This window comes from Pipistrellus hanaki (genome assembly GCF_964339955.1).
Source record: "Pipistrellus hanaki genome assembly, chromosome: 3".
Classification (NCBI taxonomy): Eukaryota; Metazoa; Chordata; class Mammalia; order Chiroptera; family Vespertilionidae; genus Pipistrellus; species Pipistrellus hanaki.
In genome coordinates, this window is record NC_140505.1 from 100,667,891 (window position 1) to 100,693,689 (window position 25,799).

General features: G+C 39.5%; 2 protein-coding genes across 4 annotated transcripts in view; one reads left to right on the forward strand and one right to left on the reverse strand.

Moving 5' to 3' along the window:
• Positions 1 to 25,799, reverse strand: part of POMP (proteasome maturation protein) — a 391,736-nt gene that overhangs the window by 199,322 nt on the left and 166,615 nt on the right. The gene's annotated exons all lie outside the window — the stretch shown is intronic.
• Positions 1 to 25,799, forward strand: part of FLT1 (fms related receptor tyrosine kinase 1) — a 202,294-nt gene that overhangs the window by 38,965 nt on the left and 137,530 nt on the right. For all 3 annotated transcript variants that reach the window (XM_084878676.1, XM_084878677.1, XM_084878678.1), the window contains 5 exons: positions 16,774 to 16,898; positions 20,416 to 20,578; positions 20,675 to 20,811; positions 23,285 to 23,459; positions 24,421 to 24,538. In XM_084878676.1, the coding sequence (XP_084734802.1) occupies positions 16,774 to 16,898; positions 20,416 to 20,578; positions 20,675 to 20,811; positions 23,285 to 23,459; positions 24,421 to 24,538 (718 nt within the window). The remainder of the gene's footprint in view (positions 1 to 16,773; positions 16,899 to 20,415; positions 20,579 to 20,674; positions 20,812 to 23,284; positions 23,460 to 24,420; positions 24,539 to 25,799) is intronic.

Sequence of the window (25,799 nt, forward strand, 5' to 3'; positions counted from 1 at the left end):
AGCCTGGCTCTGTGTTCCCGCTAGGCCGAAGCATGAAGGAGATTATCATTCTATCCATCACTGGGGGACAGCTGATTAGGACCACATGGCTAGAGTTTAGACAAGAGTAACTTAACTCTTATCTATTCTCCTTTCCAAATACATGAAAACTTGATGGAAGACATTCTTGATCTCTTTAAGCCCTGCCATTTCACATTTCCCTTCTAGAAACATTTCTATCATTAGACACCAAGGGACTTTGCCTATAGAAAGTAGGACAGAAGTCACTAACGTTGGTGGCATGGTTGGCAGTGGGAGTGCTACAATTTCTTTCCTAAGCCCCTGCCCCTGATCTTGTGTTCACCTAGTATGTTCCCAGGGAATTTCATCCTTAGCACTTGAAGGAACCTGCCAAATGTCCAATCCATTCCTTCAAGAGAAGAGCATTTCCTGACACCCTCTAGGCTCCATCCATATCAGAAAATGTTGGCATGCTACCGGTAGCTATCAGGAGCCACATTGTTAAGTTTTGCTAGCAAAAACACAATCTATAATAAAAGTGTAATATGCTAATTAGAACGGACAGCTGAACAGCCTTCTGGATGTCATTCCAGATGTCCTTCCAGACAAAGCCGCCACAACGGGGGCCGAGGCAAAGATGGTTAGGAGTGATCAGGCAGGCAAGCAAGCAGTTAGGAGCGATCAGGCAGACAGGTGAGTGATTAGGGGTGATGAGGCAGGCAGGCAGTGTGGTTAGGGGTGATGAGGCAGGCCTGTGAGTGGTTAGGGGCAATCAAGTAGGCAGGCGAGCAGTTGGGGGTGGTTGGGCAGGTAGGTGAGCAGTTATGGGCGATCAGGCAGGCAGGCAGAGTGGTTAGGGGTGATCAGGCAGGCAGGCAGGCGAGTGGTTAGGTCCTGGATTGCAAGAGAGATGTCTCAGATTGCAAGTGGGTGCAGGCTGGGCTGAGGGATCCTTCCCCGCCCCCTCCCTGTGCACAAATTTTGTGCACTGGGCCTCTAGACTATATAATAAAAGCATAATATGCTAATTTGACCAGATGTCCTTCCAGACAAAGTTGCAGCAGGCGGGGGCTGGCCATGGCAGAAGTGGCAGAGGTCCCTGGCCGCGGTGGCTTGGGGGGGAATGTCTGGGGCCAATGCCCTTGCACAAATTTCATGCATCAGGCCTCTAGTTGCATATAACCATGCTTTGAGTACAACTACATACATACTCAAAAATAATCAGAATGAACATAGTCTTGAATGAGCCATTTGGAAACAACCTAAGACTTTGAAAAGTTTATAATTACAGCAGAATCACAAAATCTCAAGATTGGACCTTATCCTTTTATTTCCCCCCTACAAGCAAGAAATGTGAAAAATAGTCCATCAAAACTTTATGGTTTAAAGGTGTTTTGTTAAATCTGCTTCACATAATCTTGTAAGAAAAATGAGCAAGGGAGTTTTTTAGTAGAAATCACCTTCAACAGAAAAGGCTTTAAGTTTCTGACATTTTATAACTTTCTTTAACAATAATACTGAAGCACCTGCCCTGCCTGGCAATAAGGAGGTGGTCTGTTTTGGTCTTTATGATCACTTTGGATTCGCCTAAGTTTTCCTTTCGTATTTAACATTTTTGTTGTTTGGTCATCTGATGCATTTTTGCTGGGTTACCTTGGCAGCCCTCTTGGCATACTCATTGTGTATTTAAAGTCGGTGACTAGCAAAGCAGAAACACACCTCCCTTCCTTCCTTCATCAAATATCAGTTAATAAGCTGTAGTCAAAACAACATGATCTGGGATTCAAATTGGGTTCAAATCCCTGTTCCAATACATGCCAGTCATTGGTACAAATTATTTCATAAGAATAATGGTTAACACGCTGGTTTTGCTCTATGCTGAATACTGTTCTAAACACTTGCATGTTAACAGCTTCATTCTCACAACCACTCTGTGAAGTAACACTGTCATTTTCATTTCCTTTTCATGGAACAGCCAACTAATGCGCCCATAGAACTAGTCATATAAATAGTGCACATAGTCACAGAACTAGTACACGCAGAGAAGGTGGTTCCTGCTTTAACCACCTCCCATAGTCAGGAATTCTTGTATGTAAGACCCTTAGCTTTTGTGTTTGGCCTACAGTATGCATTGGGTAAGTGTTTACTATTACAACAGGGAGGCTGTGGCTGAGACAATCCTTGTGAGAACGATTTCAAGCTTTTTGTTGACTACACATTCATCAAGAAAATCCAGGCTTGGGCTGCATTAATAAATATAGAGTATGCCAAAGAAATGCATACACACATTTTGAATAATTATAAAGACAGTGTTTATTAAAATATATTTAATTTTCAAAATTGAGCTTTCAGTTTTCAAACTGTGCATACATATTTGGGGGGACACCATATATAAAGTGTTCAGAATAGAAGGGGTACCAGTCTCATGTTCAGGTTCCCACTTCATGAGGGACAAGGAAACAGGCATTCCAGACAGATTAACCTTCTGAACTTCATTTTCATCACCTGTAAAATGGGTATCTGCCTCATGGGGTTGTGACCATAAAATAATGTGATAATTTCTTATTTTCATTGGTAAAGAACAATGAAAGAACTGAAATGTTTAATCTAAAAAGTAAAAAAAAAAAAAAAAAAAAAAAGAATGGGAAAATAGGAAATACGACTGTGATGATCTCCTTCAAAGTTTTCTTAAGTGAGCAGAGGTTAAGCCTTTATAATCCAAGATGGCAGAACTACTATCTAAGAATGAAAGAATTCAAGATGGGCAGATTCCAGCTTGATGTAAGGAAATGCTTTCTAACATGAAAGCTATTCAAAAGTGGAATGACTGTCTTGGGAGATGGTGAGTTCTTCCTATGTCTAGGCTTCCCAGCACAGCACAGGTACTCACTTGGTGGGACTGGGCAAGAGGGTGCATCAAGATTCTATGTGGGCCGGGTGTGTATCAACATCACTGGCTCATGCTCATTACACATATTATCTCATTTCATTAACAACCAGATGGGATAAATTCTAATATCAGTCTCTTTTACAGGAAAATCAGAAAAATTCCATACCAAGTTCAAGAATGCATACTTTGTAAATTATTAAGTTTTGGACCCAGCTTGACTCCAAAGCCCCTGCTATTTCCAACATGGCCTTGCCTGGACTTGCCAGCCTACTTCTTCCAAGCTTTATGTGTAGAATAAACTGAAGTGATAGAGGGTTGGGGAGAGGCTGTCTGAGGGGAGGCTCTGTGCAGGGTTGCAAACTGAAAGTGTTCAGGCCAGATTCAGCTAATATACATTTTGATTGGCAGGCATAGTGTTTTTGGCCATCAGTATTTATAATTGGAGGAGTGTACATAAAAACCTGTCTTAAAGATTGGCAACTCTAGTCACATTTGGTCCAAATTCCCACTTGGCAACTACTGGCTACAGCATGCAGGGATTGCCTCTGTCACTGCCCCCACATTCTCAACTGCCACCACTCCTACTGCCTCTCATCCTCTGCTATGCTCATCTGTCTGCCTTGCAGGGCCTCCAGAGGAATGTCACTGTGTTGCGCCCATGTGACCATTTCATTGAGTACACACCATCATAAGTTCAGGAGTAGGAAAGGGCCTGTCCCATTTTCTAGATGGGAAGTTGAGCTTGAGCCCCATGGTGGCACTGGGCATCAGTGCAAGACCTCAACAAAATCCTGGCTGCTGACCCCCTACTGCACACACTCTGGAGGGAATGTTCTCCTGACGGGCAATATGGAGGCTGCTCTCTAAGAGAAATCACCCCCTCCCCCCCCCCACTCTCCCACCGTGTCCTGGCTGGAGAGGAGACTAACCAAGTCCCTGCACTTGAGGATTACTGTGTCCTTAGGAAGAATTTTATCTCTAGTTTCCATAAAATAGGACTTTCTCTGGTTTGAGTGCTCTTGGTCCTGAGGGTTTTCAGAGCCCCCTCAAGAGTCCCCAGCACCTTCTATCAGGGAGAGTTAAGCAGAAGTGAGAGGATTACTTAACAGTTTGTTATTTCATACTAGAGGCCCAGTGCATGAAATTTGTGCACAGGGGCAGAGGTGAGGGGTTGTACCTCAGCCCAGCCTGTACCCTCTCCAATCTGGGAACCCTCTCACAATCCAGGACTGTTGGCTCCCAACTGCTCACCTGCCTGCCTTCCTGATTGCCCCTAACTGCTTCTGCCTGCCAGCCTGGTCACCTCCTAACCACTCCCATGCCAGCCTGATTGATGTCTAGCTGCTCCCCTGCCAGCCTGTTTGCCCCCAACTTCGCTCCTCTGCTGGCCTGGTCACCCCTAACTGCCCTCCCCTGCAGGGTTGATCGCCTTCAACTGCCCTCCCTTGCAAGCCTGGTGCCTCCTAACTGCCCTCCCCTGCTGGCCATCTTGTGGTGGCCATCTTGTGTCCACATGGGGGCAGGATCTTTGACCACATGAGGCATCCATCTTGTGTGCTGGAATGATGGTCAATCTGCATATTACTCTTTTATTAGATAGGATAGAGGCCTGGTGTATGGGTGGGGACCAGCTGGTTTGCCCTGAAGGGTGCCCTGGATCAGGGTGGGGGTTCCCTTGGGGTGTGGGGAGGCCTGGGCAAAGGGCTGTGGTGGTTTCCAGGCCGACCATGCCCCCTAGTGACCCAAGAGGAGGCCCTGGTATCTGGGATATATTTACTTTCTACAATTGAATCTTTATACCCTGGAGTGGAGCCAAGCCTCCTGCTCGCTCCGTGGTGGCAGCCGTTTCTGTTTGGATTTGTGTAACTTCTATAATTGAAACTTTGTAGCCTGGAGTGGAAGCTTAGGCCTGCTAGGGCAGGTGGAAAGCTTGGCTTCTTCCGTTGCCAGAGAAATCCAAGCCTCTGTGGCCACAGCCATCTTGGTTGTGGTTAATTTGCATATGCGCTCTGATTGTCTGGTAGGTGTGGCTTGTGAGTGGAGTGGTGATTAATTTGCATATTACTCTTTTACTAGGTAGGATTTCTAAGTTCTTTCAGAAGATCCAAGTTTAACCCTGTCTCTGTGCCACCAATTTTATCACTGCTGTGAATATTGGAAGATGTAGTTGTCACTCCCAAGTCATTTGAGGGGATTAGGACCAGATTTTGGTGTGGTGGAGAGAGAATGGTAAAAAAATGGAATTCAGTTTTGGCTCAGCCATTAGTATAATTCCTGTGCTTGTGGGTAGGCTTCTCTCTAGGCCTCAGTTTCTTCTTCTGTAGTATAAGAGGTAATGTTAGGGCATTTTAAAAGTCCATTAACAGTTTTACAAATTCATGATTCAAAAGTAGAGCTGGGAATAATAGGACTTGGAACATGGCCAAAAATCCTGTCAGAAGAAAAAGGTATGGTAGTCCATCAGAACTCTTTGCTTCTTCCTTTCCTTTCTCTTTCATTTCCTTCCTCTTTCCCTCCTTTCTTCCTCCCTTCCTTCTTTCCTTCCTTACTTCATTCTTTCTATCCATCCATCTTTCCATCTTACCTTTTCCCCCCTTTATTTCTCCTCCCCATTGCTTCTTACCTTCCTTCCTATGTTTCTTTCCTTTTTAGATGCTGTACTTGATCAAGATGAAGATATGACAGGTCATTCACTCAGGGAACATAGAAATCAGCTAAACAGTTTTATGTGAACACCCAGGGAGCAAAGTTCTAGGAAGCATGAAGAGTCTGAAAACTTTGTTGCCTTCCCTGATTTTATAATCTAGTCAATTTTACCATCTACCCAGTACCCTACTCTCATGTAGATCTTCAACTAATTTCTTTAAATCCTATCTACACGTGTGTGTGTGTGTGTGTGTGTGTGTGTGGTTTTGTGTGTGTGTGTGTGTGTGTGTGTGTGTGTGTGTGTGTTTAATGCTATCCCTATACTCCCTCAAGGCAGAATTTAGTACCTGCTTTTTTCTCTAATTAACATGAAAGCATCTATAAGAGGAGGTACATGTGTTGACCATGCAGCTAGACTGTCAGGACCTTGAGTTCCTGGACTATGCTTTATGCGCTGTGCTGGGTACATGATATGTCCTAAATTTAACTTTTTTCTTTTTCTTTTTTTCTTTTTTTTTTTTTTTTTTTACCTCATTGAATATCTTCTCCAGAAATATCAGTTGACTGTGTGCTGTGTGTCCAGCCTATGGTAGACTCTGGGTTAAGATGATTGATCACCCTAGTCACCTGCTATAACCACACACATTTCAAGGAACAAGCTCATAGAAGATGCAAAAGGATAGAGAGAGGGGGGCCCATCATCTCTGTTCTCTCCTTTCTAACTCTTGTCTTTTTCTCTTTCCTCGCTATCCAGTCCACAGTTATAAGTAAGTCTTATAAGTAAGTCAGCGGGCCTTCATGTGAGGCTAGGCAAAACTACATGTTTCTCCTTTAAAGTTAGGTAAATAGTCGGGAAACAGCTTTTTTGGAAAGAGAAATTTCTTATTTTATACCACACATAATACATTTTTATTTTTTATTTTATTTATTTATTTATTTATTTATTTATTTATTTATTTATTTTCAGTTTAGGATAGCATCTTGAGTTTGAAATGTAATGACCTTTCTCTGTTTACCTTGCTTTAATAGAAATATTGTGTGAATTAGCTGTCTGGATGGCAGAAACTGTCAGCTGATATTCCTAGGTCAGCTGTCGTGGGATTATTCACTTTTGAATCTAGAAACTGATTCATTACTAGTGGTGACAGTGATAAATTACAACTGAAGTTTTGTGGTATTCATTTGGGTAATCAGGATAACTCACTAGGAAATACTTTATTTTATACTCCGTGTGGACCATAATACTCAGACACATCAGTCAAGTAACTTCTCATCTAAATGAAGATAGAGATACTTCACTATGTTTCCCACTGGCCTGGGCTGCCAAGGGGAACTGAAGAATATATTAGTAATCAAGATAGCTTTGTCGCAGGGGAAAATCCCACTTTTTGTGAGTTGCTCACCCAGAGGAGAGTGGGAGAAAAAGGTTGCAAAGTCCCATAAAATGAGGAGTCCACACTGAATGATCTCCAGGCACTATTCCAGCCAGGAAAACAACAGGTCATCACATCTAAGAAAGAGTCCAAAGTTCTGTTTTCTTATAAATAGGATTTTTGGGTATAACTCATATACTATACAATTTATTTAAAGTGCCCAATTTCATTGTTTTTAGCATGTTGACAGATATATACAGTCCTCACCAGGCACTGTATATATAGAACACTACATTATCTCAAAGGGTCCCCATACTCTTCAGCTATCCCTTCCCCCACCCCCATAACTTTCAGCCCTAAGCCACCACCAATCCACCAGAATAAATTTGCCTATTCTGGATTTTTCATGTAAACAAAATAATAAAATATATGACTTTTATTATTAAATAAAATGCATAAATATGTGCTATCTTTTTTCATTCAACATAATGTTTCAAGGTACCATTATCAGTACTTTGTATCTTTATATTGCTGAATAATATTACATTGTGGATCTACATTTCAGCTATCTATTTATCAGTATATGGACTCTTTCTTAGATGTGATGACCTGTTGTTTTCCTGGCTGGAATAGTTTGAGTAGTTTTCACTTTTGGGCTATTATGGATAGTTCTCCAATAAACATCTATTTAGAAGTTTTGTGTATATATATGTTTTCATCCTCTTGCATAGATACCTAGGTGAGGAATTGCTGGGTCATATGTTTAATCATTTGAAGAACTGCCAGACTCTTTTGCAAATTGACTGTACCATTTTACACAAACCAGCAGTGTATGAGGATTTTAATTCCTCCACATTCTTGCCAACACTTGATATTATGCCTTTTTTAATTCCAGCCATTCTGATGGGTATGAAGCAGTATCTCATTTTGGTCATGATGTTGAGCTATTGACCATATGTACATCTTCTTTGGAGAACTATCTATTCATATCCCTTTTCAATTTTTTAATTTGTTTTTTTTATCTTTATTATTGAGTTGTGAAGATTCTTTAAATTTATTAATATTACATATCAATAGACTTTATATAATCATGTATTATAGATATATTTATATATTCTAAAAATTTATATAAATTTTAATGTATTCTATATATAAATATATTTCATATATTCTAGATATAAGCCCTTTATCAGATATATAATTTGCACATATTTTCTCCCATTCTGTGGCTTCTCTTTTAAATTTCATGTTAGTATTTTTTGAAGCACAAAAGCTTTAAATATTAATGAAGTCCAATTGATCTATTTTTTAAATTATTTTGTTGCTTGAATCATATATAAGAAACTAATGGTAAATCTCAGATCTGAATAATTACCTCTGATTTCTTTTAAGAGTTTTACAGTTTTAGCTCTTATATGTAGGTCTTTGATCCATTTGGAGTTAATATTTGTGTGTGATGTGAAGATCCAATTCCATTATTTTGTAGCATTGCTCCAGCACCATTTGTTGAAAAGACTATTCTTTCCCCATTGGATGATCTTGGCATCTTTGTTGAAAATCAAGAGAGGAGTTCAATGGAACTCATGCTTGGAACAGACATACTCTCACTTCAGCTGGACCAAAGCCAGTGTAGCCACAGGCCTTCCCAGATTCACTGGGGTGGGGAGAGCCCCCTCCTTAATAGGAGGAGCTGAATGTCTCATTACAAAGGGCAGGGAAAAGGGTAGAGAATTGGAATTAGTTTTACATTCAGTCTATTACAATGGTCAGTCAATATTTGTTCTTGAGTCACTACAGAGACAAGGGGGAAAGGACACTGAAGGGGGTGGCTGATACATGTCATCCTCTCCCTTTCCCCAACTCAGCTTCAGAGGAACTCCATCGAGATTGAGGTTAGGGAGAAAAATGAGAGGAGTTAAATTCACGGAAAGTCTAGATTTAGATTTGGAGACAGGGTCATTCTCCCCTCTGACCCCACATCCCATCCTACATGTGTTCAGCCAAAGAACACAGCGAAGCAGCCCCTCTCCTGGGGTGAAGGCCAGGGGAAATGGGGAGTGGGGGGTGGGGAAATAAAATAAAATAAAATAAACTGACCATAGACTCATGGTCTTATTTCTGGTCTTTTAGTTCCACTTCACTGATCTATATGTCTGTCTTTATGCCAGTACAACATTGTCCTAATCGCTATTGTTTATGGTCTTAGGGGTAACTTTTGAAATTGAGAAGTAAAGTCCTCCAACTTTGTTTTCATTTTACAAAATTATTTTGACTATTCTGGTCCTTGCAATTCTAAATTTTAAAATCAGCCTGCCAATTTCTACCAAGAAGTCAGCGGTGATTCTGATAAGAATGACATGGAATTTATAGATTATCATAACAATAGTAAGTCTTCAATCTATGAACATTGGACTTTTTCATTTATTTAGATCTTTAGTTTCTTTTCACAATTTTTTTAGTTTTCAAAGTGTAAGTCTTACACTTCTTTTGTTAAATATATTCCTAAATATTTTATTCTTTTTGATTCTATTATAAGTAGAAATGTTTTCTTAATTTTATATTCAGATAGTTTCATTACAAATATATTGAAATAGAATTCAATTTTGTATGTAATTTTTTGCTAAACTCATTTAGTAGTTCTAAGAGTTTCTTAGTAAATTACTTAGGATTTTTTATATGTAGGATCATGTCATCTGAATAGAGAAATTTTCACTTATTCCTTTCAAATCTGGATGCCTTTTATTTCTTTTTCTAGCCTAATTACATTGGCTAGAATATTGCAATGTTATTTATAATAGCTATTGAATCTCTAGTATCATGATGAATAGAAGTGGCAAGAAAAGATAAACTTATCTTGTTCCTAATCTTAGGGGGAAGGTATCTAGTATTTCACCATCAAGTATGATGCTAGCTGTTAATTTTTTTTTTTGTACATGCCTTTTATCAGGTTGAGGAAGTTTCCTTCTATTCCTACTCTGTTGAGTATTTTTATCATGAAAAAGGGGTTTGAATGTTGTCAAATGCTTCTTCTGTATCTAATAAAACAATCATGTGGTGTTTGATTGTTATTCTATTGATGTGGTATTTTAGTGAATTTGATTTTTGGATGATAATGCCAATTCTTGCATTCCTAGAACAAATTTCACTTGGTCATAGCATATAATTACTTTTATATATTCAGTTTACTACTGTTTTTCTGAGCTTTTTTGCATCCACATTCATAAAAGACATTAATCTGTAGTTTCCTTGTGAAGTCTTTGGTTTTGGTGTCAAGGTAATAATGGCCTCGTAGAAAGAATTGGGAAGTTTTTTCTTCTGTTGTATATTTTAGAAAACTTTGTGCAGAATTTATATTAATTCTTTGATAGAATTCACTTGCCATCTGGGTCTGGACTTTTCTTTGTGAGAGTTTATTACTTCGTGGGCAGTTTAATTACTTAATTCAATCTCTTTACCTATAGGTCTATTTAAGTTGTCTGTTTCTTGTTGAGTTAGTTTTATGTCTCTCTAGGAACTTGCCCATTTCATCTGTTTTCTCTTTGCTGGCATATAATGAGAATATTCCTTTATATTGCTTTCTATTTTAATAATGATGATAGCAATTTCTACTGTTTCATTTCTGAATTTATTCATTTTAAAAATATATTTTTTGTTGATTTTAGAGAGGAAAGGAGAGGAAGAGAGAGATAGAAACATTAGTGATGAGAGAGAATCATTGATTGGCTGCCTCCTGCATGCTCCCCACTAGGGGTCGAGCCCGCAACCCCAACATGTGCCCTTGATTGGGAATCAAATTGTCATAGGTCAATGCTGAACCACTGAGCCACACTGGCTGGGTTGATTTTACTCATTGTCTTCCCTCTTTTTTCCTTGTTTGTCTCCTTAGAGGTTTGTCAATTGTGCTTATCTTTTCAAAGAACTGGCCTTTGGTTTCATGGATTTTTCTCTATTGTTTTTCTGTTCTCTACTTCACTAATTTCCACTCTAGTCTTTTATTTCCTCCCTTCTGCTTCCTTCAGTTTGCTGTTCTTTATATAGAATTCTAAAGTGGAAATTGGGATATTGGCTTGATATCTTTATCCTTTTTCAATCTAGGCACAGAGCTGTAAATTTCCCTCTAAACATTGTTGTAGCTCCATCCCATAAGTTTGGTGTGTTGTGTCTTCATTTTTATTCATCTCAAAGTATTTTAATTTCCCTTTTAGTTTCTTCTTCGATTCATTAGTTGTTTAATTCCACATATGAGTTTGTGAGTTTCCCAAGTTTCTTTCTGTTATTTATTTCTAATTTTATTTCACTTTAGTCAGAGAACATACTTTGTATCATAAATATCCCTTTAAATTTATTAAGGTTTGTTTTATGGCCTAAAGTATAGTTTATTCTAGAATGTTTTATGTGCATTTGAGAAAAATGTATATCCTGCTGTAATGGATGGAACACTGTATAGATGTCAGTTAGGTCTGGGTGATTATTAGTGTTGTTCAAGTCCTCAACTTCCATTTTGATCCTCTTTCTAGTTATTCTACCCATTATTGAAAGTGGGATACTATAATCTTCTATTATTGTTAAATTAACTATTGCTCTCTTTATTTCTGATGTGTATTTCAGTGCTCTGTTGTTAGTTGAATATATGTTTATAATTATTATAACTTCCTGGTTAATTGACCCTGTTATTATTAGAAAATATCCTTCTTTATATCTAGTGACATTTCTAATTCTAAAGTCTACTTATCTAATATTAGTATAGTTACTTCAGGTTTCTTGTGGTTACTCTAGTGAAGAAATTGCTTCTTCCCCACCTTTTTTACTCACATTTCCAATGAAATATTTCACCAAATAACAAATTCTCATTGGGCTCTAGGTATAGTCTACAACACAAAGACCTGTTGATGTGAAAACTCTTGTGTCTAGATAGAATTCTCTCATGGGATTGCTTAATTACTTAATTGTCCTCTTCACTTCATCCTAAACAAATTTAAAACACACCCTTTTTAAAAATAAGTAGGAGTCCTTATGACCACAACTGAAAGATAAGGAAAATGAAATTAAAGGAAAAAGAAATCAGGAAACATTTATGAATGTCATAGGAATAAACAAGTGCTAGTCCCTAGCCAGGTGACTCAGTTGTACACCAAAAGGTTGCAGGCTAGATTCCCAATCAGAGCACATACCTCAGTTGTGGATTTGATCCCTGGTAGGGAAGCAGGAAACAGCTGATTGATGATTCTCTCTGTTTCTCTATTTCTCTCTCTCTCTCCCTCTCTAAAATTAGTAAACAAAACAACAGACACACACACACACACACACACACACACACACACACACACAAGCATATCTTCAGATGAAGGTTTTTTAAAAAGTACTAATAAACAAGATATTTACTCTTGAACCCCTCAAGTCAGAAAAGCTCCCTGAATTTTTTGGATCATTCACTTGCTCCAAACCTACTAGAAGAATTTCTAGTTGATGACAGTGGTGAACAGAGTAGAGTGAGGATGACACACTGGGGCCTCTGTCTGTGTGTCCTAATGTGCCAGAGTATTATAGATTTCAAAAGGAAGAAAAAAAAACACATTAAAAAAATAGATGTAATCCTATCCTGAGCAAGGGTCCCTGTTTGATCTTTCCCTGTGTCTGAGCCCACTTGTTTTGAAGGGTGACAGCCCAGATACTCCCATTGGATGAGAAAACCTCATCTACTGTGCCAGTTTCCTGTCACTGCTTTGAGCTTCAGTAGTTCAGGGACAGGAGGGTGGCGTGACCTCTACCTAGCAGTGTGTTGGCATGAGTCCCTGGTGACAGTGTGTCTGAGCCGCAGGGACACTGGCAATCTTTGGAGTAGCTCTTCCTCACTCTTTCAACAACTAGCCAATTTGGTCTCAGGAAACCACTCTGCAGTGGTGGCTGGATTTGGAAGTCATTTTTAATTTTGTGACAAAGACAAATGTGTCCTATGGGAATAGTAAGTGGTTTTACTGGTGATATTAATGGAACTGTGACCTCTTCTGTATCTATGATCCTGCAAAACAAAAAATGTTTGTATTCTAATATGTCAGGCAAGTTCATTCTTAGCCCTTCCTTGAAGCAAACTGCAGAGGAAATATACTATTAATAAGCCCAAAGAATATTGTTTGTGAGTGCGTGTGTTTATATCTAGTCATGAGCTTATTTGCAAACACAGTGGATACAAATTGTGTTTTGAGTTATGTTAGGATGAACCCAACTCACTGGTTCTGACATCTTTGAACAGAATTGCAGTGGGTCCAGTGCTGAAATCCGTATTGAATTTTAAAGGGCAATAGCTGTAATAAAATTCAAATGTTTAGGGGATCTATGTGACAAAGAAAAAAAGAAATGCAAAGGTGCATTGAATGAACCTCTTATATTTTCATTTGGGATTGGTATTCATTAGCCTAGAAGTGATTATGCTAATGTTTACTATTTCCTGCAAGAACTTTTATACCAATGTCCTTGGTTGAAAATGGTTGCTTAAGAAGACAGTTAATTAAATGTGAATGATTTACAGTTTAGTTGCATGAATTAAACCATTTTCTGGTGTTTGTGTTTACCTTGGGACTCACAAAGGAGACAAAAATATATTCACAGGAGGAAGGAAAGGAATGATCAAATACCAATAGCCTCTACCCAATTGTCTAGCTCAGCAAATTTATTTAGGAGGTGAATTTTGTGCTGATGATGAATCTTTGTCCCTGTTAATTAGCTTTTCCTCCCTGTATATGCTATTGCACACACTGAGCTTTCCTAAACAGACACGTGATGGCTAATATCTCATCCTATTATATTGGACAAAACTAAATCAGATGCAAATTTTATACTTTTCCTCAGGTAAAAATGGATGGTGCTTTATAATTTGAGACTTAAATTCAATACTTGAAAATGTTATTATAGCCCTGGCCAGCATGGCTCTGTTGGTTGGCTGCCATCCTCTGCACTGAAGGGTTGCAGGTTCGATTCCCTATCACGGCACACGTCCAGGTTGTGGCCTCAATTCCCAGTAGGGTGCATGCAGGAGACAATAGATCAATGTTTCACTCTCGATGTTTCTCTCTCCCTCTCCCTTCCTCTCTCTCTAAAATAAAAAAAAAATCTCTTTCAAAAATGTTATTGTAAAGTAATACACAATCATTCTTGAAAAACTGACAAATACAGAAGAAGATAAATGAGAAAATAACCAATGAAACCCCTATTCAAAGATAATAATTAACATTTTAATATATGTATTTTGTCTTTTTTGGTGGCATTATATGAATATAATGAATATAACTTTTAATAATTAACAGTTAATATCATGAGTATAATTTGAGATTTTTATATATCCTAACCCCCTCTGTCGAATAAGTTAAAATTTCTCATAATAATAATACTTACACATATATAGTGCTAATCTGCCAGGCACTATTCTAAGCACATACATTAATTCGTTTAAGCCTCATTCTAACCCTTTAAAGTAGATTTTATGAGTGAGATACAGGATAAAATGATCTACTCAAAGTCTCACAACTAGTAAGGGGCAGAGCCAGGATTCAGACTCAGATTGTAAAGTGTGTGCTTTTAATTACCATGATCTAATCACCAGCTTTCCATCTGAAAGGCCCTGACCTGAAGCTGCCTTGTTTTCTTCTCAGAATTCCTCTAAGTCTAGAAAGTATGGCATGCCACATACTTTCCCCGGAACATGTGAAAATCAGCCCTGTCTCTGAAAAACAATTGCCGCATACAGCCCTTCCTGTGGGGAGTCCCCCCTCAAGAGAAGGCTGGTGATCTAGTCCCAAGGAGAAACTGGCTTCCAGGCCTGGCTCTGTTCATGTCCACACAACTGATTTCATCTGTTTACACCTCTGTTTTCTCATCTATAAAGTGATGGGGCCATACAGCCCTTCGTTCATTTATTGGCGCATTCATTCATTCATTTACTACACATTAAGCAATCTTGCCTCTATTTCCTCTCCTCTAGGAGTTCATCATCCAATGTGTAACCAGAGAAGTAAACTGCCAGTTCAGTGTCAGTGTGTGAAGTGTGGTGATAGGAGAATTCTGGGGAGAATGCTGGAGAATTCTCACCAGGCTACCACAATGTCAGCAATGGCACTTTTTTTTTTTCCTTCTTAAAATTACAGGAATTTATTGTCTCACATTTTAGAGACTAGAGGTCTGAAGTCAAGGTGTTAGTGAAAGATAAAATAGAGGGGCTGGAGAGCAGGATGTCAGGACACAGGCTTTATTGGAGGAGAGTACCGCTGCCTGCTGCTTTCCAGAGGAGAAAGAGCAAGAGGGCTGGAGTTCAGGCACCTTTTAAGGGGAGGAAAGAAAGGGGCGGGGCTTAGGGCACTCAGCACACACTGATTGGTGGTTTCATGTACAGCATATGATTAGGGACCTAGGGACTTAGGAATCGGAGGCTTAGGGTATTTGGCAGGTGCTGATTGGTGGTTCAGTGCTCAGGAATCTCCGGCTGCAGGTGGAGTTTAAGTCATTCTCCATCCATCAGTTGGGGGAAGGGAGGATCTATCAGTCGGCTGGTCTATGTTCCCCCGAAACCTGAAGGAGAGCATCCTTCCATACCTCTTCTGACCTCCTGGTGGTTGCTGGCTGTCCTTGGCTTCCCTTGCCTTAAAGCTTCATCATTCCAGTCTCTGCCCTTGTCTTCACGTGGCATTCAATGACCAACTTTTTATAAGGACACCAGTTATATTGGGCCAGGGGCCCATTTTACTTAAATGAAGTAATTACATTGGCAATAACTTTCATTTGACCCAAATGAGGTTACATTCTGAAGTACTGAGATTATAACATACCATTTGGGGGAAACACACTTCAACCCATAACAATCACTGGAGCCACCATTGAGCCTAAGCAACCATTCTCTACTTACCAGTGTGTAGCCAGAGAAGTAAACTGTCAGTTTACTTCTAGTTTGTCCAATTCACTCTTCACTCAGCATCCAGAATGAGCTTCCTCAACTCATTTCAGGTCCAGACAGAGAGATCTAACATAGACCTTCTTTCCATCTGGGCATCTCAGGCTGAAACCAAGGGGAGAAGATGGGAACTCAATAACTCCTGAAGAGATCACTGTCAGTGGATTTCCAAGGGCAAGGGAATGAATACATGTGAGGGTGTTTCTAATAGAATCTGATGCTCATTCTTGTCCCCAGAAGAATTACAGAGAAGCTAAGCAGGTGGCTTGAGTCCTAATGGCCTCTGAGACTGGCATAGTATCTTGGTGATGATTTAAAGCCCTTTCCTGACCTCATTCCATGCACTTGCTCACATTTTCTGTTAGTAGAGAAGTGGTGCATACCGAAGACACAGACCTCTAAGAGTATGGAATTAATGTGGTATTCCCCACCACTACTCCAGACTCTTCGCACCCCCTAACCTTCAATGCTTTGGTCATTCAAATGCTAATCACTTTTCAACTTGACATCTTCCCATCATCTCTGTGTCTTCTGTGCTCGAGATAGCTGATCATTGCATCTTCCTTTGACTTCTTACAAAGGCTCTAGAGGGGCTTCCTGAGGCACTTAGCATAGCTGTGGTGAGGAGTTTATACCGAATATTCTCCTTTCTCTTTCACTTGCATTTTTATAGCTTTTCCCCATACCAGTCCCCCATCACAATTGCATATTAGGTCATCTGGGCAATCTAACAGAAGGCCAAGACTTGAGTTTAAAGATAAATAAATAAATAAATAAATAAATAAATAAGAATGTAAATGTGTGGATTACATTACAGAATGATGTTTTGTGGCAGCTTCCATATTGCCTCACCAGCTATGGGGTCTAGATGTTTGTAACATAATCATTGATGTATACATATATTTCTCCATTTTCTTCTCATTCAGATACAAGTCGACCTTTCTTGGAAATGCACAGTGAACTACCTGAACCGATACATATGACTGAAGGAAGGGCGTTAGTCATTCCCTGCCGGGTTTCGTCACCTGACATCGTTGTTACTTTAAAAAAGGTAAAGTTAAGCAATGCTATTCTCAGAATATTTTTACTGCAAATGAGCATAGTAATTAATTGATTTTTTTTTCCTTATAGACAGTTGGACTTCTTGGTGGGGCTTTTAAATCACATCCTTTTACCATATAGCATGAGTACTACATGTTATACCATGCATGTATTTAAATGGAATAAAATTATCATGTCTTAAGCAAAAATCAATGTGAATAATGAAAGAACTAAAATCATGAAAAATTTTGTATTTGCCACAAATCCAAGTATCTGCAAAGGTGAGAAAAAGCAATTCTATTGCTTACACAAATGATTCGCAGATTTTCGTTAAAGACAGCTCTGTGAGGCAGGCGCCCACCCAGCTCCCACCTTTGGCCTGAGTCAGGAAATACTTGGTAACAAAAGGCTTTGCTCCTGCTGGGCATCCAAACGTAGCCTCTTGGGGGTGTGAGGGGGAAGGAAAATAATGTTATAAATGAGATTTTTCTTCCTATTGTGCTATAAGATGTTCATGAGGATAAGAAAAAAAATATTTAAAGTCAAAATTAATAAAAACAAATGCTTAACTGTGGCAGTCCCATGAATTCACCAGCTACAAGAGTTTAGGAACACACTAAGACTAAGAATTGAATAACAGCTACTATACTAAGAAGAGAAAAAAAAAAAAAAAAAAAAAACAAGAAAAGAAAAGAAGAAGAAAAAACTAGTGGATCCGGAGAGCTTAGAGCTTTAAGAGAAAAAGTTAAGGATGTCTCATCACATAGTAGTTACTCAGGGTGTGTGTGTGGTGATGGTCAATTGGAGAAGTTTAGGGTAATTTGCAGTATCCCCTAGGGACATTGGGTACTGAGATGTGATGAGGTATCTATCTCCCTGTTGTCTTCCTTTGCATTCACTCTCCTATGTTGTTCATTTATGCCTTCATTACCGTCCATCAGAGACAGGTTTGGGCTTCTATTACATCTGTGCATCGTTGCCAGAAAATATATAATAAAATCCTTGTGTGTCAGAGTTGGAAATAGCAGAGGAGTCTAACTCCATTGGCCTTAAAAAAAAAACCTGAGAGTAAGGGACCCATATCCAGACTTCTTCAGCGCCCTTGCTGTAACTGCCTCATTGGCACTGGAGGAAGCTCCGTGTGGCTAAGAACAAAGTCCCAGGCCTCCCTGCATGGCTTCTTATCACTCTGCCCTCACCTGCTGGACAAGCTGGCAGGCGACCAACCCTCGCTCTACCTCAGTGTCCTCGTTTTAGAGATGGGAGCAATTGCAGCAGCACCCGCCTCACATGGCTGTTAGGAAGGCCAAGTGAGGTCATCTAAGGAAAGCACAAGGAACAATGCCAGGTGCACGTAAGCCGTAATCAAGGGTGAGCAATTGTATTATTTAATACTCAATACTGGATTACTGTCAAGTTGTGTTTTCAATAGATGGCATTACTCCTCTTAGTCTGATATGTCAATTGCTATGTGATTGATATGAAACTTCTCTGTTTCATGCAAGCCTCCTGTTTTTTACCCTAATGCAGATCTGCTGCAAGGAACATTCCCAAATTTCCACATGTAAAATTTTATTTACTCTATTTTTTTACCTAAGATCAATAAGAGAGAGGGAGAGAGAGGGAGGGAGGGGAGAGAGAGAGAGAGAGAGAGAGAGAGAGAGAGAGAGAGAGAGAGAAGCTCTAACGAAAATTCTAGTTTGACACATGTTTACTGAAAATGATCTAACCTATTACATATATATATTGACATGAAATTAATATAAGGTCCCTTCCATTTCTCCTATTGGGCCTTTTCTTCCACTAATCACCCGCTCTCTCTCCTTTCCTGTGCCTCCTTTTTCAGAGCCATCACCTGCTGGACACCGGCCTCCCTGTCAGTCCTTTCTTTCAAGGCCCCCATTCTCCTGCCTCTATAATATGTGCAGCCACTGCCGCAGCTGATGAGCCACATAATCTTTTGCTATTTTAGCTCTTGACAGCTAGAAATAAAGTAATTTGTCAATGAAACCCTACTGGTGGCAGTAATGGATAGATTGGAATAAGATAAACACCTTAGAGGGAATATTACTGTTTTTAAGCTGTGCTGAGGAAATCTGTCAGCAACCCATCTTTCAGATTCAGCACATTTTCACATATTATTAAACCATCATGACTTCAATCCCTGACTTAATTTTTTCTGATATTTTTCCTTCATAGTTTGCACTAAGTTAGAATATTGGGTCGCCCCCCCCCCCCCCCCCCACTGAATGCAAAGCATCCCTCAGTTTGCAGAGGGATCCTGATTTACTAAAACATGAAATGCACCCTCAGTCTCTCTCAGTTCTTCATAAGCAGGATGTCATTGATTTCAAACCCAAGTAACACTCAGGTAACATACTTGCGTATCCAGACATTCACTGGGAGAGAGGCACTGGTGACTTTGGGGATAGAAATTCAGCCCCAGGACCACAAATTCCAGCCAGATTAGCTTCTTCAACAAGTAATATAAACAAATGATAAATGGACAGAGTGATGTAAGGTACGCTTTTTAAAAGAAAATAGAAAAGATTAGAAACTTCTTCCTGGCGGTTTGGCCTTTCCTTTAGGTAATCTGTTGTTTTCCCTTTTCCAAGTTGGGACAACAATAGTGGCAGTCAGAGGTAGGCACTGCCCCTGCCCGGGGCTGGCAACCTGGCATCGGGGGACTGGGCCGGGCCTTTCTGTGGAGCACTGATCCTTTAAAATGTCTAATCCCAAGGCAGACTGTTTATACTATAGTCTTTCAAAATGAAGTCCTTAGGGCCTACCAGAAGGCATAAGGGGAAATCAGATGTTGGATTCTTCTCTTCTATTTGGACTCACTGGGCTTGGGAGCACTTCAAAGAGTTGGAGAGCACTCCGGCCATCACAGTGCCGCCGGCCTCCACATCTGCTGGCAGCTGTCTTCACTGTTGGCAGCCTCAACTTGGGGAGGGTCGGGAGTCCCCTCCAGAGGCAGTCGGTGCCTTTGGCCTTCTCAGAATTACAACCCCAGTGTGTGCTCTGGATCTTGGAGGATCTGGAAGGATCCAGTCCTTTAAAGACTGTTGCCTCTAGAGAATCATGCAAAATAGAAGGACAACTTACAGCTTGTTAACAGTTCCAGATAAAGACATTCATGAGGATATCCTGGCAGCCCCAGTGGAAAAACACACTAATTGGTTTCTCTGTTGGGTATCAGGCCAGCTTATTACTAAGGTTCTCAGAGGCCAAAGAGACATGGGTTCCCACTAGAAGTCTGACCTGACCTCTGGGCCCATCCTGGGTAGGTGCAGCTTGTTGCTAAGGTTGATAATCAATTATTCTAATTACTCTAATTTATCATAATAAATATATAAGTTGCTACATATAAAGAAAACTGAAGACCCATTTATAATAAACTGGATTTTTTTTTTTACCTGTGCTATTTGTATTTTAGATGAAAATTATGTTTTCAAAACCTACTGGTAAGCACTACAGCCACGGGGTCAATATGATTTTATTAAAGCTTGTTCCTTCCTTTTCAGGTTCCATTTCAGATTCTGATCCCTGATGGAGAAAGAATAATCTGGGACAGTAGGAAGGGCTTTTTAATTTCAAATGCAACATACAAAGAAATAGGCCTTCTAACTTGTGAGGCAACAGTCAACGGACATTTGTACCAGACACACTATCTCACATATCGACAAAGTAAGTGATGTGCCAAAGGCGTGAACATAAACAAGAAGGGTTTAATCTGCTTAATGACACCTTGATCTTTTAAAATGTTATTTCTTATACTTGCAGCCACTACAATCTTAGATGTCCAAATGAGCACACCAGGCCCTGTCAAGTTACTTAGAGGTCAAACTCTGACCCTCAACTGTACTGTCACCGCATCCTTCAATACCAGAGTTCAAATAAACTGGACTTACCCTGGTGAAGTGAGTGACCAGTTTTTCTATTTCTTCTGTAGGATGGGATTTATTTTTAGTAAGTGAATGCCACTGTGTTTTTGCAATGGGAAAATCAGAATATTTGACTCCTATGGCAGTTTGAGTCAATAAAGAAGCTTTGGGTTTGGTGAGTGTTTTCCTTGCCTGGCATTTCATGAATCTGGTAGGTATAGATATGGTCTTTTGATGTCCAGAGGTTTTTGTTTTGAAGTGTATAGACTGGTATTTCTATTGCATGATTCTGAGTGGAAAAAGGGATTGTTTCATCCTGGAAACCATTCTCTAGGATTTAGAGATGAGAGAGAAATTTATCACTAATGCCAGGCAGGGACTATCTTTTGTAACAACAAAACAAAAAGTTGTCGGCGCATTAATTTAAGATAACGCAGACAGTCAGGCTCCTGATTGGAGCATGTTTGGAAAAGATAATACAACCCGGCCATCCAGTGCTCCATTTGTTAAGTGACAGAGAGCAATTCTGTCCTTCAGAAAAATGAGAAGAATGAAGACTGAGTTGGGTTCCCTTACACAAGTTAAACATCCTTGCAAATAATTATTTTTAAAATATGTAGATGGAGAACCTATGATAAACTATTCAGAAATGTTTGACAGTAGGTCCAGCCTCCATTTCTTATGTATCAGTATGAGTTATGTGGCATATCCCAAGTACAGTCATCTGTTATGCTATTCAGATCACCCAATCACTAAGTTCATTTATGATTAAATTATATGCAAAAGTTTAATACATCAGCCCCAAGCTATTGCTTTTCATCAGCATTTCTTGCCATGGAAATTGAATAACTTAGCAACAAAAAGGTATAACAAGTGCCCTGTAGGAACACATTAAGGATACATTAGTCTAAGAATTTTCTAGAAAATGGTATTGTTTCATTTAAATAGAAATGCTATGACTTGTAGCAATATTTTCTGGGTTTTAATCGAAATCAAATATTCTTGATCAATCAACTGTTCTGAGTAAATGCCAAGAGGGGAGAAACTTTTATCCTGTTAGTGTTACCACTCTAAGTAAGAGAGTGATGGTACATCTTTTTAAAGACAATAACCTTCTAAAATGGCACCATCCAGTAGAACTTCCTGTGATAGAAATATTTTATATCTCTGTATCCTATACAGTAACCACTAGCCACATATGGTTATGAGCACTCAGAATATGGCTGGTGTGACTGAGGAGCTGAATTTTTTGTCTTGTTTACTCTTTAACTTAAATAGCTGCGTGTGGCTGGTAGTTCAGTACTGGACAACTCAGTTCTGAAATACAGGGTCAGCTGTTTTCCAAGGCAGAAAGGACATTGATGGTACTCAGACTTGGAAAGGAACATATTCTCAAAGGGAGAGTAATAGCTCCATAACTGAAGTTGCTGAAAGCCCCTCAATCTGTTAGTTCAGAAGATTTTTGATGTTGAAGAGCGATATTTTCTCTCTAGTTACTGTAGAGAATGAAGAACATGAGTTAAATGTGTATCTGTTCCAACAAGGCAATAAAAGGATAGGTAGGTAGAAATTATTAAACATGGCACAGAGGAGACAAGTTCACGACGCAAAGATCGGTTCTGGACAGTTTCCAAAGTCTTTTTTCCATGCCCCCTCATGAGGAAGAATTGAGAGAAGGAAATAACATATTATGTGCTATAAAGTGTAATGCAAAAAAAAAAAAAAAAAAAAAAGGAAGAAACAATGAAAGGAAAAGGCAATGTGATCTCATCTTCTCAAAGCTGGAGCAGTCACTGTGGCCAGGTCACAGCGCAGACTCTCGGCCTGCTCTCGGTCTCCCCTGAAAGCAAACATGGGACAGCACCCTCCGAGTGAGGTTTTGTATGTCCCCTGATCTATTTGGTGTGATTTAGCAGAAATGGGCAAGCATTGTTCAGATGGTGAAATAATGAAGCTGGGAGTGTTACACCTTAATAGGTGTGGCCAGGACTCGCTATCTTTTCCTTCAATTCAAGTAAGGAAGCAGAAGAAAACTCACACGGTGATTTATTAAGAAAAACACCATCATTAATTCAGATGCTTAGATATTGCCTGCATTTGTGCGTGAGATATATGCCTAGAGAATACGTTACTGTTTAGAGAGGTGTGTGTACTGGAGGTGAGACTAGATTTCTGCTCAAAGACTTACTTTTGCCTTCTCTGGCTGGTGTCTTTGACACTTCATTATGCATCTGTAAAAGGACAATACCCCTGCCAGTCTGACTGGGTAGTGGTGAGAAACGATTGAAATGATGTATGTGCAAGTCCATCTGAAGAAGAGGAAGTCCTCAAAAAATTCCACTGTGTGCATACTTGAAATATCCAGACAGAGATGTAATTTCCAAACCTTTTGCTCCAGGTGGGTTTGCTTCTCAACATCAAATGTTGATCTCGGTAATAATCCAAGAAGTGCTACTACTTTAAGCGTGAACAATTACTACTTCTAATTTGTTATACATTTTATTTCTAGACAAATAAGAGTGCCTCTATAAGACGTCGATTTGACCAAAGCCATCCCCATTACAATATATTCTACAGTGTTCTTACTATTAACAAAGTGCAGAGCAAAGACAGCGGCATTTATGCCTGTCATGTGACAAGTGGCCCATCCTTCAGATCTGTGAACACCTCAGTGCGTGTATATGGTAAGCAGCTCAAGCTCTTTCTGGCCATTGTGCTTTTGGGGAGGGTTCTAGACACCAAGTAAATTTCTTTTTGCAACATTGTTCTCCTCTTCCCCCTGCCAAAAAGCAGACCACACCAAGTGCTCTCTAAATGGTTTTGAATTGAACAGAGAATCTTTTCCTTACAAATTTGTTGTGGTTATTAATAACTCAATTAGGTCACATTAAAATCTATAGGAAATCCTTTATTTAGTGTTCCTTATAAACAAAATAGAAAAATAGGATAATTTTTAACTTTATTTTCAGGGGGAAATTTCTAAGGTATTACTGTGATTTAGAGAAATAAAAATATGGTCAGTAAATTATTTAGAATTTATGCTCATTTATCCCTGGTTTTACTCTCAAGAAATCTCAATTTTTTTAATCAATTACAATAGGCAAATTCTTTTAAGAAAATACTTAATCCTCTTTAGAACCCTCAAAAGCCTTATTCATCTCCAGTGCTGAAACAAAAAACAGTATGAGGAGCAGAAACTAGGGAAAAATTCTGTCAATGCCTTTGATACCCATTTTATTGATACTTTCTCCAGTTGGTTTTTCATATCAGATTAGCTGTTTTAGGGTGCATGGAGCAACTTTCTCTCGGTGTATTCATGGCTGGGGAGATGTTTAGAAGTACCTTTTAAATATTTTGTTATTGTGATATAGATACCTAAGGCCACTTTCTGTTGGCCTGACACTGCTTTTATACCTCTGGAACTTGCAACCGCTTTATTTGAAAGTTTTTCACCAGTTAGAGTACTTTTAAGTTTTATTCATTGATCACTATTTGGGCTCATTGATAGGCTTGACCATAATTCAGCTGTATTTTTATTCATTGCTTAGACCCTCCTTACTGAGGGAGTGAGTTAGTGTTTTTGTTTTTGCTTTGTTTACATAAATATAGCCTTTTCTAATATATTGATAATTTCTCCTTTCAAAGATGAACCATTCATCAGCATGAAACATCGAAAACAGCCGGTGCTTGAAACTGTAGCTGGCAAGAAGTCTTACCGGCTAGCGATGAAAGTGAGGGCCTTTCCCCCGCCGGAAGTGACATGGTAGGACTGAAATTATTTTCCTATCAGTTCATGACAAGGTTGTAAGTCTGAAAATGCAGGAGCTCACTGGCTTTATTCCCTAAAAATAACCAAGATAAGTTCCCCAGACAGCAGTGGAGAGCTGAGAACCGTGTTGAGCCTGGCAGAGTTGTTGTAGGCTTGTAGGCGGGGAGGGCTGAGGGAGGAGCAGTCCTGTGCCAGGACGGAGCGGGATTAGGGTCTTTTGGGTGCTCATTGCAGTTCAGGCACTCATTCACTCTGACTACATTTCTGCATCTCTAAACCTTTCTATGATGTCAACATCCTCTGAATGGAACGTGTTGGCAATGACTAGGAAGCCTCGTGAATAAATAACATGCTCTATTAACCCTGGAGAAGTGGACCCTTGTGACGAGGATAATAATTCTTTTATTATCTGAAAATAATTATTTTATATACAGCTGGGTGAAAGTACCAGTCTTGTTTTAAAATCAAACAAACATTAATAAAGTCAAGACTTATTCCATTGTAAGAGTGGACAAATGCACCTACTTGAACTAATTAAGTTTTTTTTGGCTCAAAGTTTGCATATTCAGAAACTTCTTAAGCAGGTTTTTTTTTTTTTTCAGTCACTAAGTAGCAAGGACCTAATACAAAAGAGAAAAATCAATCCATTTTTAAAAATACTGACTCGTTAATAGGAAATATCTTAAAGTAATACTAAGATGATATTTGTAATCACAAAACAGAGCACAGTTACTTTAAGTGCTTTGGAACTGAGACCCATTAGTGACAGGAATTTGTTGCAGGCCTGTGTGGTACATGCATGGATAGGAAGTAAAACCACTCCCAATAGCATATACCTTTACACCAGGGGCCCTCAAACTTTTTGAAGTGGGGGCCAGATCACAGTCCCTCAGAGAGCTGGAGGGCCGGACTATATGAACTACTAATTCCTACTGTAACACCTCGGCTGCGCTCACTGCCCAAAAAACCTGGCGGGCAGGATCAGACTCCTCTGCGGGCCGCATGTGGCCCGCGGGCAGTAGTTTGAAGACCCCTGCACAGAACACAATACACTCCTAATGGATTAAAAACTGCTCATTTTAAAAACCTTGCAGTTTAATGAAGTTACAGGATTTTAAAGTTAGAAGAGATTTTTTAGAAATTCTACTGAAAACTTGGAGAAACCGAGGCTTGCACAGGCATGTCAGGTGCTCAAGTGCAGGCCTCCTGGATCTCAGTGCTGTAGGAAGCTGCATGCTATCAGGCATCAATTCTA